The sequence below is a fragment of the Excalfactoria chinensis genome, chromosome 2 (assembly GCF_039878825.1).
Source record: "Excalfactoria chinensis isolate bCotChi1 chromosome 2, bCotChi1.hap2, whole genome shotgun sequence".
Lineage (NCBI taxonomy): Eukaryota > Metazoa > Chordata > Aves > Galliformes > Phasianidae > Excalfactoria > Excalfactoria chinensis.
The window spans coordinates 58,297,676-58,312,386 of NC_092826.1; the positions used below are offsets into that span (position 1 = coordinate 58,297,676).

Consider the following 14,711-nt stretch of genomic DNA (forward strand, 5'->3'; position numbering starts at 1 on the left):
ATACGAAAAAAAAATAAAAATAAAAATCACCGAAACATGAAAATCTGCCCTAATATTTACCTGCATTTAAAAGAAACTTATAAGTCACGCACATAAGAAGCACATGAAAACATTATATTCTGAAATGTATTATATTTACAATTCCCGTTCACCTTAAAGGACATAAAAATGACACTAATAATTGGATGAGTTCAGCCTACACTAATGCCATCACCGTGATGTTAGAGAACTGATCTGCAATTCTGTCATGTTGAAAGGTTTTAATTATGCATTTCAACAGCAGAGACAGAAAGATCACCCTCTCCCCAGGAGTCTCTCATTAAGCAGGATATAGAAAGTAGGAATCATAGAATGGCTTGGGTTGGAATGGATCTTTAAGACCATCTAGTGACAACACCGCTGCTGTGGGCAAGAACAACTTGCATTCAAATCCCCTCTCCAAACTGGACACCAGACCTGAAGATATTCCTCTACTCCTATAGAGTTAACTTGCAAAAAATAAATGCCATTTATCTTTTTCTTCAAAAGTTAGTTCAGTACAAAATTCTTCACGCCTTCTCCGAATTTTAGTATATGCCTTCAACTATCTGCTTATATTTCTTGGTTACTTTTTTTTTCTGAATGAGATGTTTTGACTAATTGAATATAACCTACCAATCTTTTTTTTTTTTTTGTCAAAGATACATTCAAAAATCATTCATTCCATTATTTTTAGGATCAATTTTTGAAAACACTACACATACACCCATGACTAGAACTTGTGCTTTTTATAAATTACTTAATAGAAGATCTTAAAGCACATTTCTAGTTGAAGCTAAAGAAGCTAGAAATCATTTCCTTAGTGGACAACCTATATGACTACCACCAAACACTGACACCATCTCACCAAGGAAACAAACAGTTCTGGTTAGTTTTCCAGTCTGTGGCATGGGATAAATATGATGTTTTTTATTTAACATATTATTTGAATGTGGGGCAGTGAAACAATTTAGTTCTTTAACGACTTTCTCAGTTAGCAAAATTGTAATAGTCCCTTTTAAATAAAAACCTTATTTTTTTTTTTTTTTTTTTTTTTTTTTTTCATAATATTTGACATTCCCAACACTCTCTAGTTTCAATCTGATTGATTTTGGCAATTATTAGCCAGTTTTGCACATGCATTGGGCTGGAAATTGCAGTAACAACAGGGTCCATCTCAATACTGCTCAGCTGCAGCTGAGCAGACTGGTAGCATCTTGGTATTAGATTTAGGAACTTAAAAGTGACAAACATGAGAATAAGCCACACTGTGGGTTTAGCCTCAGAGAGCACAATTATCTTTAAGTAGGCAATTCTGTTGATTTCTGTGGACTATTCATGGGCTTAAAATTAAGCATCTTCTATTGCTGGCAGAGTGGAGACATAAAGGATAATTATGATGAACAAAAGTGTGACATCTCAACAAGTTTTCCCTGGGGCTTGATCCTGCTTCTATTAGCAAAGGCAAAATTCACAGTATGAGTAAAGGCAGGCCCCAAAGAATGGGTTCATTGAGTTGATTTTTATACTTCTCTCATTTAATCTCAAACATTTTATGATGTGTTTGGTCTTTTAACTCATTCTTTAGAATTTGTGTGGTACCGGCACAATTTTACAAGTAAGTGACAATAACATTAGAGAATTGAATCCTGCTGTTTCCACATAAATTAAGTGTAGTGGCTCTTCACATGCTGTGAGATCTCCTGTAGTGATTTCTTAATATATTTCAGACCATTTTTGAGAATTATCCAAGGGTAGTGTAAAAGATATCATAATTGCCTATGATTCTATGACAAGTCTTTAAAATCCACTATTGTCCTACTGAAAGAGAGGCAAAATGTTCTAAAAATATTCCCTTAATAAATTGCTGGCAAGGTTGTTGTGTATTTGCTTCAGAATATGAAATAATTTCATTTCAAGGATTTATTCAGCTTTGTAACTTTTCCCTCTACATTGCCCCAAGAAAATGTCATTTACTAAAATAGAAGCTGATCAGGCTAGTGTTAAACTCAGTAATAGAACTGCCTTTGAATTTAATAGGAGTGAGATCAGTTGCAGATTGAACCACAGTTAGGGCAATTATGGAATGGATTATACAGAAAAGGGAGATTAAAATTAATCTACACAATTAAAAAGAAAATAAACTAAAGAATACATGCAAAATGAAAAAGGCCAGACTAAAGTAAATAAATAAATAAATAAATAAATAAAAGCCTCTGATTTCCAAAGACAAAGAAAAGGATTAGGTGTCCAAATCCCTCTTCAGTACAGCATGAATTGAGTGTCTATTGTGTTGGGTTGTTTGTTTGTTTGTTTGTTTTAATATAATTTCTAGCCAAGCTTAAACAATTTGAGGAAAATAATTAGGCAAGTATTAAATCCAAAAGGAGGGGTGGGGGAACCCAAGAACTTGGGTCTGAAGAGTACATGGGGTAAGAATAAAGAGTACAATCCAAACCATTCTATGATTCTATGATTCTGTCAACACTTGCTAACTGAATACAGGAGTACATGTCAGTTGGTTGCCCAGGGTCAAGTCCAGACAGATCTTGCCCATAGTACACCAAGACAGCCCCAATTTTGAAGTGCTCCAGCCAAAATATTTTCCTTCTAGTCAGTTCCCACAGAAAATGGGTAAGCAAAGAGACCTCAAAGTGACAAGGATACATAAAGAAGAAACAAAGAGAAAAAAGTTGATATGATGTTCTTTCCCTCTACCTGTTTATTATAAAGTTCCTGCTCCCAGAGCTTCTCTCAGCCAAATGCATGACTTTCAGAGTTCTAGCAAATAGTCCAGCATTCCCCTCACACTGCAGCTTCCTCTTTTCCCTATGAGCTCATTCTACAACTTCTTGCACTCGAATTTTCCCCCCTGAACCTCATTGCAATCCCTGAATCTCTACTTGATGTGCAGGTTTTCAAGATGTTTTGCCCCCCTAATACTACCCTGAAATCCTGACCTTGCAAATGTTCAGGATTTCCCAAGAAAAAGTGCAATGTGGATCATGGAATTCCATCTTGTATAGCTGTTCTCTCAGTGAGATGTTGATGTGGCTATGGAAAACTAGTGAAAAAGGACAAAAATTTGTCTTTCACATTGCAAAACAGTGGAGTTAGATTTTAAGTGTTCATTACCCACAGTTAAGAACAATGTTAGCAGACAAACCCTATGTGCTTCTGAAGATATAGAAACATTTGAAGGTGAATGATCAAAATGTAAAGTACACCTCTGAGATGTGAAGGTCTCTAACTTCTATTGTCTTTATGAATGTGCCTATTCTCAAGATGCCTGAATGAAAATGCACACTTAATTTAGTAACAGTAAAATCTGCAAGATCCCTTTACCTTTATGGAACATGCCTGCAGAACTCTGAAGTGCTCAGGAGATTGAAAGACAGCCAGTGTCTCCAGAACAGATATCTCCTGGAATGGTATGAATCCTATACTGACATGTTCCAGTCACTCATGCAGCACACTCTCTTGGAAAAAGTGCTGCCATACCTTGGGACCTCCAAGACTGAGAAGAAGCAGAGATATTCAGTCCACTGCTATCCAGCATAAAATATCTTTCTGTATAGTGGCTATGAGCATTTTACAGCAACCTGAAGTGCTCAAGAAAACTTCAGACCCATTTTAATCAGTTTTATAAAAAATGATATGTATTAACAACTACTTTATTTATTTGAAGTAGATGTATAACAAAGAAGAGACTACACTTTTCCGGAGTGTCACAGAATAACAGAATGAGAGGGGTTGGTAGGGACCTCTGGCTCTATCTGGTCCAGTTCCCTGCTCAGACCCAGAACAGAATGTCCATCGTCTTTTGAAGATCTCCACCACTTCACTGGTCAATCTGTGTCAGTACTCTGTCATTTGCACAGTACAGAAATGTGTCTTGATGTACAGAGAGAAAGCCTGTTCAAATTTTGCCCACCACCTCTTAGTAGTCCTTCATCCTCCATTAGATTGATCTTGCAAAGACAATACTAGACTTAAATGAAAACATGAAATCCTCAGTAGAATGTACTACAGAAGTCTAAACATTATGATCATGTTTAACACTCTATTTTAAGTATCCCTATTTCATATGTCAGTTTAAACACTATTCATAGGATATGTCACTGGCATTGTTAATTTTGAATCTCTCTCTTCCATATAATTAATGCTTTCAATTATTTTCCACTTGCTTGCATTTTTTTCCAGTTGGCATCACTCTTGTTTCACGCCCTTACTTCAAACTACTCTTTTTTTATGACACCACAGTAATTCTGAGATTAAAAACAAAGACATATCATCCTCATTCTCTCTCCCTACCTCATGTCTGAAGCAATTTATAGTTCAGATATGTACAAATTTAATTAAATAATATATTGCTTTTCTTCGGTTATATTTCTATTGAGTACTGCATGATGTAACTGTCACATACTGCACTGACCACTTTCTCAAAACTTTCTATTCTGGATAGTTTCAATTCTATGCAATTGAAATCTTAAATTTGACATCTAATCTGCAATTCAGATACAGAACTAAACAATACTATGTTTGGTATCATGAATTCCTATCATAAGTACACAAATTACTATGCGTTTTGATATACTTGATTAGTTTTCCATAGAAAATGGAAGATATAGTATCAAAATAAAAATATGTTATTTTGAAAGATATTACCTACACAAGCACATAGTCAACAATACAGAATTAAAAGGCATATAACAGCCCTATTCATCAAATTATTTAACCGTATGATTAAAGTGCTTTGCTGACTCTCAAAACATTTAATGTTTGGTTATGTATTTCAGCAGATTCATTTCTAGAACTCCTCCTTCAAAGGAAAGGTAGTACAATTTACCAAATAAATGCTTTCAAATTTTCAAGTGTTACTGGTGTAATTTTATATCGTGTTTCAGTGTCCTTGGAATACTATAGTATAAAACATAGATTCAGGCATATTTTAGGACCTTCTATAAGTGTTATCAGAAAGTTATCAAAAATGACACTAAGACAGAAGGATCATAGTCACTGTGTTTACCATACCTAACCATATAAAAACTTTAATCATGTATATACAGCTACTCTGTTGAGATCTAATCATTTTATGATTTATGAAATATGGAAGACAAAGAAGGTGATTAATTTTCTTAGAGAGATTAGCATTAATGACAATGTTTTAGTTTTGCATGTGCTTACAGTGGCTGAATCAAAATTTTAATTTTCCTACAGAAGAAATAAAAATCTGCTTCTTTCAGTGTGGTTCCTCTTTGCACCTAAGTCGTTACATTTGTACCCACATATTTTTGTCTCAATGGCTTTTTATGATCATTTTCCATTCTAGCTAGTTCTTTTAAAGACTAAATAACAGTCTTTCATAAAGTGGGAAGTATGGTTAAAATATGTATTAAAAATCATGCATTGCCAGGGAAATGAATGATCAAGAGAGATCTGTACTGGTCTAATCCTATAAGAACAAGTACCTCAAAGTACTCCTTATGAAACCAGTAAGCTTGTTGCCCATATGGAGAGATGGATGTTCGTTACATGTTGCCAAATGAACACTCTGTACTCAGCACTCAGTGGGAGTTTTTTGGGAGACAGGAGAGACAGAAGAGTTACTGAACAGAAAAGTGAGTCTGTCTATCGTATTTATGAATGCACCAGCATTAATTCAGTGTTTTCTAGATACTGGGAAAGTGTTTTGTCATGTTGAATGGTGGCCATGGAAAGACTGTCATGAGTGATGTTCCCCAGGGGTCAGTGATGGGGCCTGTCCTCTTCAATATCTTTATTGATGACCTGGATGAGGGCATTGAGTGCACCCTCAGTAAGTTTGCAGATAAAACTAAGTAGGCTGGAAGTGTGGATCTGCCTGGGGGTAGTGAGGCCCTACAGAGGGATCTGGAAAGGCTGGAGATCTGGGCTAAAGCCAATGGGATGAGGTTCAATGAGACCAAATGCCGCATCCTGCACATTGGCCACAACAACCCCAGGGAGTGCTACAGGCTTGGGGCAGAGTGGCTGGAAGACTGGACCTGGGGGTATTGATTGATGCTTCGCTGAACATGAGCCAGCAGTGCGCCCAGGTGGCCAAGAAGGCCAATGGCATCCTGGCTTGCATCAGAAACAGTGTTGCCAGCAGGAAAAGGGAAGTGATTGTCTCCGTGTACTCAGCTCTGATGCGGCCACACCTCGTGTGTCCAGTTTTGGGCCCCTCACTGCAAGAAAGACATTGAGGCCCTGGAACGTGTTCAAAGAAGGGCAACAAAGCTGGTAAGGGGTCTGGAGCACCGGGCTTATGAGTAGTGGCTGAGGGACCTAGGATTGTTCAGTCTGGAGAAGAGGAAGCTCAGGGGAGACCTTATTGCTCCCTATGACTTCCTGAAGAGACGTTTGTAGTGAGCTGGGGTTCTTTTTTCAGAGGATGAGAAAAGAATGGGAGATTATATCAACAACTGGTTTCTAAATGAGCGCTTCTCATCATTAGAAGATGGCTAAAAATAAATAAATAAAATAAAATGCTTGCCTACCCAAGGTCTTCTAAAGGTAAGCACTAGATAACAAATGAGTGCTCATATCTTCCACTTTGTATTGGTCCCTATAGATACTAAGCCTGGAGAGCAGAACAGGATTTTCCTTTTGAAGACCTTGAGAAACCTCTTTCTATTTGCTATATAGAGAATTTGTGATCTAGTTGCAGAACTGCTTGTCTTGTGTGAACTTCAAGTCTAGCCTGGAAATACCAGTAGAAGCCTTTGAAAATTCAGAAAAAAGACTGAGTAGAAAGGTTTGCACAAGCAGCTATCACAAAGTATGAAATAATATGGAATCTATAAAGGAAACATAGTAGCCTTGAAGATTTTACTAGTTCTAATTTCATAGTCACAGCACTGAATGCAAAAACTACACATATAATTTCAAAACAGGAAGATACATTGAGATTTTCAGTCTGAGGTAAGTTCCTAATGCATCTGAAAATTTCACTAATAATAATATTGCTTTATACTTGTGTCAGAATTTGGCTCCAGAAAAAAAAACTGGGAAGGACTAAGAGAATCAGTTATTAAAAGGAATAAGGCATCCATATACTGAGTTCTTCCACTCATACATGTTGCAGAGCTTTCTGCAAAACAATCTTAAACTCAGATACAAGGAATTACTTACTGTGCAAAGTGTTTCAAATGTCTTTTCAGAGACAAAGGATCCATCAAGACCAAAAAGAAAAATAGATGCATAAGAAAGCATTCCTCCAAGGATAATAAGGTTGTTCATGTACGGACTGGACATCTTTATTAATCTATGGACAAAAGGTGATAGTGCATTAAAGAGGAGATTCTTTTAGAGCAGTAAAGAAGAATTCTTCATAACCTTCTTATCTACCCTCCTGTAGAACTCCATAAAGTCTATAAGCATGCACATTTGTTTTTTTTATAAACTCTACCATTGTTTCAGGTTTTTGAATATTCAGTAGAAATGGTATCCTTTTTTACCAATGAGTTAATCAGCTAGAGTAATGTTAACAGCACATAGCCAAACATAAATTAAAAAAAAAAAAATCACACTTTATGAACCATATAAAAACGTTGTCCTAACAGACATTTGTTTCAATGTGTGTGTATATAATAGTAATTCTAACTAAATAATTCTAAATTATAATTCTTCTGCAGTTTAATTTTTTCCTTACGTAAATACAAATGGCAAACTCCACAAACTTGGCATTTAATTACAGAATGAGACAGAAGTAACATGAATGCCTTACTTCTGATTCCTGTTTTTGATGTTAAAGAACAAGAAAGCACTGGCCATTATCATTCCTAGAATCGTGAGGGCTGAAAGGATGCTGTAGAGTGGTAGAGAGATCTTGCGTAGCTCCTCTTGTATAATTGTTTTGTCCTTTGGAGGTTCAAGCCCTAGAATTACAAGAAAGAAAAAAAGGCTAGAGTTCAATCAAATGCAGAATTTCTGAAATAAATTATGCCTCTCCTCAATACATTACTTAGATATAGCATATTTAACAAATGTAAACCACATTCACAGCTGATGAAAATACTGACTTTGATAGGCATCTTAGTCACATTGATTGACATGAAGACTGGTATTTCTGGAGCAGGTGAACATGGTCTTTGGGGAAAAAAAAAAATAAAAAAATCACAACAAAACCCTAATGCAGAACCTTGTAAAACATATGCCTATTTTCATTTTAAAATGTAAATAACCCTGAACTAACCATAAAGTTTGCTAGGAGATTATGCTTTTCTGAAACAAGTGACAGAAACATGAGTGGAAAACAGAGTACGTTGTTTCTCAGCATATTTTCACTACCAATGGGGCAAATTCAGATGACCTATCCAGAAACACACTATACCTGCAACCAGTGCAGAGAAGGCTAAAGCAAATACAGGGCTGTGGGAAGCTGAGGCACAGGAAAAGGCAATTTCTAAATGTCAGAAGTCAAGCAGGCAGGGTGAGGTCAACTTAGCTGAGCAGGGATTTTCTAGAACTATGTGGAAAACTAGAAGTGATATTGGGTGACATGGGAAGACTACAGAGATGCTGTTTGCCACTTCAGGGAGAACACTCATGTTGCCAAAGCTTAGTTATAGTTGAACCTGGCCAGTATTTGTGAGACAACAAAAAGGGCATTTTTACATATGTTAACAGTAAAAGGAGAACCAGAGACAATACTCATCCATTACTTGATGAGAATGGTCACCTTCAAAATAGGGATGGTCCTAGAAATACATATGGAATGGGTGATGAGAGGTTGGAAAGCAGCCCTGTGAAAAGGGGGCTTCTGATTGATGGCAAGTTGTCCTGGGCGTCCTGGTGGATGACAGGTTGGCCATGAGCCAGCAATGTGCCCTTGTAGCCAAAAAGGCCAATGGCATACTGGGGTGCATTAAAAAGAGCGTGGCCAGCAGGTCGAGGGAGGTGATCCTCCCCCTCTACTCTGCCCTGGTGAGGCCTTATCTGGAATATTGTGTCCAGTTCTAGGCTCTCCAGTACAAAAAAGACAGGGATCTCTTGGAAAGAGTCCAGTGGAGGGCCACAAAGATGGTGAAGGGCCTGGAACATCTCCCCTATGAGGAGAGACTTAGGGAACTGGGTCTGTTTAGCCTTGAGAAAAGAAGGCTGAGAGGAGACTTGATCCAGGTTTATAAATACCTGAAGTGCGGGAGCCGTAGTGGCGAGGCTGGTCTCTTTTCAGTAGTGCGTGGGGACAGGACTAGGGGATATGGGCTGAAACTTCAGCATAGGAAGTTCCGCATGAATGTGAGCAAGAACTTCTTTACAGTGAGGGTCACTGAGCACTGGAACAGGCTGCCCAGGGAGGTGGTGGAGTCTTGCCTGGACACCTACCTGTGCGACGTGGTGTAGGGAGCCTGCTTTGGCAGGGGGGTTGGACTTGATGATCTCTAGAGGTCCCTTCCAACCCCTACAATTCTGTGATTCTGTGATCCTGAGTCAACAGTGTATCAGCACTGCCAGCTGCGTGAGAGACGGGCTTCCAGCTCTGCTCTGCACTGTGCAGCCTTACCTTGTGCACAAGGTGCAGATTTGGGTGCCACAATACAAGGAAAACATAAAACTATTAGAGAATGTCAAAAGAGGTCAATAAAGATGATGGGCTTGCAGAGAAACATATGAGAAGCAGCTGACCCCCCTGGGTTGGTTCAGCCCAGTGCAGAGGAGGATGAAGGGAGGCCTCATGGCTGCTGCAGCTCCTCACACGCAGTGGAGGAACAGTTCTGTCAGGTAGTGGCTGCTGATGAGTGATGCTCCCCAGAAGTCTGTCTTGGGACTGGTGCTCTTTAACGTCTTTATCAATGACATAGACAGTGATACTGAGTGCACTCTCAGCACATTTGCAGACAGCACTAAGCTGAGTGGTACAGCTGACAGGACAAAAGAAAGGGATGACATCCACAAGTACCTGGACAGGCTTGAGAAGCGGGCCCACATGAACCTAACGAAGTTCAAGGATGCAAACTGCAAGGTGTTGCACTTGGGTTGGGGCAATTCCAGATTTGTGTAAAGAATGGGAGAATAACTCATTGAAAGCAGCCCTGTGAAGGACTTGTAGGTTCTGGTGAATGAAAAGCTGGATATGAGCCAGCAGTGTGCTCTTGCAGCCTGTAAGGACAACAGTATTCTGGACTGCATCAAAAGAGTTGTGACCAGCAGGGCAAGGGAGGTGATTTGTCTTCTTTTCTGCCTTCATACATCTCCACCTGGAGTCCTCCACACAAGAAAGATGTGGAGCCATTGGAGTGGGTCCTGTGGAGGATCATGAAGATGATCAGAGGGCTGGCACACCCCTCTTACAAAGGAAGGCTGACAAAGCTGGGCTTCTTCAGAAGAAGAGAGGAGAAGACCCCAAGAAGACCTCATTGTGGCCTTTAGAACTTAAAGGGAGCTTATAATTGGGAGGGAGACAGGACAAGGGGAATGATTTAAAACTAATAGGGAATAAATTTAGATTAGATATTCAAAAGCAGTTTTTTTCACTCAAAGTGTGGTGAGGTTCTGGAACAGGCTACCCAGAGAAACAATGAATTTCCCATCCCTAGAGAGGCTGAAGAATGGGGCCCTGGGAAGCCTGATCTGGTAGATGTCAGTCCTGCCCACAGCAGGGGTGTTGGAATTAGGAGACCTTTAAGGTCCCTTCCAATCCCAAGCCTTCTTGATTCTGTGATCCTTGTAGGTTCTATCCAAATCATGATACTCTATGATTTTGTGATTCTAAGATATATGTCTGATTGAAAGTCAGCTACTGCTAATGACAGTCATCTTCTGCACAGAGGAAGTTCACATGTTAACAGAAGTAGACTGGGCGAGTGGGGGGTGGAAAGGTGGCTATAAGATTTGGCAACACAAGCCACATTCTTGTTAAGGACCTCAGGAGTACTACTGGGCTGAACACTCTCTTTAGCACTGTTTCTTAAATGCCAACTTAAATTAAGCTAGCAGTAGTATTTTGAAACTATATATTCTAACTGTCTGGCAGACACCTCCCAAAGAAAAACATTGATTTCCTTCTCATTTGCAAGTAAAGCACATGAGCAGCTTTCAGGGGAGAGGAACAGGGGAGGGGGAAATGAGGAAAAAAATAAAACATTATTGAATGATAGAGATAAAATAGATGCCATATCCGTACCATGTTGAAATAATAAAGGGCATGTACACATCAGTTTCCCATTATTTGAATGGAAATTATCAATAGAGAAAAACTAGCTTTTTATTTGTTTGTTTGTTTGTTTGTTTTTGTCAGGTTTCTTCTACCTTTAAGAACAGCTTACCTCCTTTTCTCTCTGTACAGTTTCATAGGATTTTTAGTATCAAATAGCTACAACAAATCTCTAGACAGCAAACTAAGTCCATGTCACCCCTGTACCACTTCCCAGTTCCCCATCTTACCTTGGAACCTGATGCTGTTGTTGATTATTTCCAGCGTGTCAGCTACAGCATTATACTCTCCCACCTTCACTTCTTTTCTTTCTGCAGAGAAACAAACAAGAGCAACTGTTTATGGCAGTTCCCATGTTCTCAATTATTTCACTGATTTTGCCTTCTTTTTGACAATGTGTCAAAATGAAGAGAAATATACTTGACGTGCATGAATTATTAAAGCAGAATGCCAGTCAGCTAACATCATTAAAACAAATATTTCTGATTTTTCTTTTCATCTTCTTCCTTCCTTCCTTCCTTCCTTCCTTCCTTCCTTCCTTCCTTCCTTCCTTCCTTCCTTCCTTCCTTCCTTCCTTCCTTCCTTCCTTCCTTCCTTCCTTCCTTCCTTCCTTCCTTCCTTCCTTCCTTCCTTCCTTCCTTCCTTCCTTCCTTCCTTCCTTCCTTCCTTCCTTCCTTCCTTCCTTCCTTCCTTCCTTCCTTCCTTCCTTCCTTCCTTCCTTCCTTCCTTCCTTCCTTCCTCCCTTTCCTCCCTTTCCTCCCTTTCCTCCCTCTCCTCCCTCTCCTCCCTCTCCTTCCTCTCCTTCCTCTCCTTCCTCTCCTTCCTCTCCTTCCTCTCCTTCCTTTCTTTCCTTTTTCTCTCTTTCTCTCTTTCTCTCTTTCAGAAATGCAAGAGATTTTTAAGAACTCATTTACATAATCAGGAAATTGTTGTTACTGGGCACAGACATCTCCAGCTTTAAGATCACATGCTTACTTACTGGCACACAGTAGGACACTTAGTTGAGAGATCACATATAGTTAAATCACGTTCCGCTCTCATTTAAACAGCTAGCTTATCTTGCTTTAGTGAAGCAGTTCACAAGTGAATTACAGTGGAAGGCTCCAGCCTGTATGGAGTAGACTGGCTAGTTAATAGATAACTGAGAATCTAATCTCTGACTTGGAATTTGCGACTCATCAGTACAATGACTGCAAAACATACTGCTTTATTAAATCAAACTCAAATTGCACCTGAGCTAAAATATTTACTTTACTTTCATTTGCATTTTATGATTAATTATCATATACTTTATTTTCTAGAACCTAACATAGATACAGCAGCTTGGTATGTTCAGATACTGCCTTGGCTACTGTTGCTGGAACTTAGGCAAACATTAGTCCCAGTCTTTTGATGACATCTGGCGCCAATTAATTTCTGCTATTTCTGTCAGATTCTTTTAGTATTATAGAGAAGAGCAGAAACTTATTAAATTGTCATTTTTACAGAAAAGAACATTTAATTTTTGATGTGAGACAAAAAAAAACCAAAACAAACACAAACAAAACAAAACAAAAAAAAAACAACAACAAAAAACACAATGAAACAGGCACATTGGTTACAGCGTTCTTTGGGCTGGCTCTGTAGAGCCAAAAAATTCCTTTTGGGCCTCTATTTCTGGTTATGCACAATCCTATTTGCATGTAAATTCTGAGCCCATGACCCTATTTGTGACACTGATTTGGGGAGCTGATGATCTTGAACTGGATGCCCAATTTGAAAAGACTGTATTTTACCCAACAGCTCTGTATTAACCTTTCCTCCATTCTCGCTCAAAGCAATTGTGTGCTCTTCAGCTCTGCTGAATGGAGCAGCTAGCTCCATTTCAGCAAAATTTGCTGGCTGATTAATGTTAATCTGAAAGCTCACAGGAAGCAAAAGTTTCCCTTACACAAACTGTACTACGTATTGTTAAAATTGTTTATACACAATTGGACACTGGGTTGCAAATCCAGCAGAGAAACACAGGCATTTGCTATACTTCCATAAAAGCTAGAGGTTGCAGTTCTGGAAACTGATACACCTTTCGCACGAGCACTGGACATTTTTAGACGGGTCCTAAGACTAGTCTGACACTCAAGTGCAATCTTCTGGTTATCAGCAGCAGTTTCCAACGGCTCACCCATAAAAACAACTTCTTTTGCATGCAGAATTATGCAGAGAGTAAAAAACAGTTGATAGTTCCTGACACTGCCTGAAAATCTGTTGAGAGTTAGACATTTATAAATCTTCAATAGTCTCAAAGAATATAACCTGCACAGTTGTCATCTGAATATAAAAATGGTTACAGCTAAAACCTGAACAAATTCACTACTGGCTTTATTAGTAGCATTACAGTTACAATCTATGTATCTCAGACTTCAAAAAACCCCAAACAAAAGTTAGGAATTAGAGAGAGACAAACCTCAGACTGTGTACCTACATCAATTTTCATGTTTGATGCCAGATGATAGTCCACAGCATCTACTAATATGAGATGAAGAGGACATGCACCTTAGTGCCAATCTAGCCACAACCTTACAGCAACAGACTAAAAGTTGGAAAATTCTGATGAACAGGGAGGAGAGAAGAGTAATTGCTCCACATCCATTTTTATATGAGGCAGTTACTGGGATTTGTATACATGAAAGACGCACATAGTAGGTAGGAAAAAATACACAAACGACAGCCTAAATATGCACTCACTGAGGAAGGAACTGGAAGAGAGAATATTCTGTGATGACTTCATATTACATACAACACCACTGCTTTCAATGTTTATAAATTCTTATACAGCTTCCTTCACAGGTAAAAGCAACACTGAGGATAGGCCCATGATGGTAAGTGTAATCTAGTATAACAACTTGAAGTAGGCTGAAACTTGTTAGATGAGGTTGCAGAAGCTAGATCTCATAGGAATGGAAATCACTAGAGATATTTGGAGAAGTGAATTTCCACGGTGGATAAAGCTGGAGATGAAGAGTCTTTGAGATTTAGATAACCAAGAGTGTAAAAAATACTGTAAGTACTTAGTACTGAGGAAACACATTAACCATGATGTAACAAGGGAAAAGGACAGTTTGTATAGCATATGAAGTCAAGAAATGCCATGAAGGTACTTGATATCTTAAAGTACTTGCGTTCAGTGGGAAATAGTCTATGAGGAAAATAAACCCCTCTTTTCCTTGGCAGGAAAGATAAAGCAGTCATATTGTGATATGTTTACAGGAGTGATGATGTAGAAATCACAACTACAGCTGTTGGGTTTTCAGTCCCCAAGCACCAAAAACTGACCAGTAAGAAAGTCACTTTCAAATCTTAATTAAAGGAAGAAAGGAGTCAACAGTATGGCTCACTACTCTTTTGCAATGGCCAACATAGGTAAGGATGGGACTGCAGACTCCACTTCTCTCTATGCCATTCCCTCAAGTTCCCTTTTGAAATTCTGAATTATTCAAATCAGTATACTGATTTTATAATTAAGCTCTTATTGGTC

The 14,711-nt window shown here is 38.7% G+C and overlaps 1 protein-coding gene across 1 annotated transcript in view; it reads right to left on the minus strand.

The window, feature by feature from the left end:
- The window catches only part of GABBR2 (gamma-aminobutyric acid type B receptor subunit 2), a 448,010-nt gene that overhangs the window by 148,840 nt on the left and 284,459 nt on the right, over window positions 1–14,711 (minus strand). Inside the window, exons 9-11 of the mRNA XM_072329174.1 lie at window positions 11,428–11,508; window positions 7,769–7,919; window positions 7,174–7,306 (exon numbers count right to left, since the gene is read on the minus strand). Of these exons, the coding sequence (XP_072185275.1) occupies window positions 7,174–7,306; window positions 7,769–7,919; window positions 11,428–11,508 (365 nt within the window). The remainder of the gene's footprint in view (window positions 1–7,173; window positions 7,307–7,768; window positions 7,920–11,427; window positions 11,509–14,711) is intronic.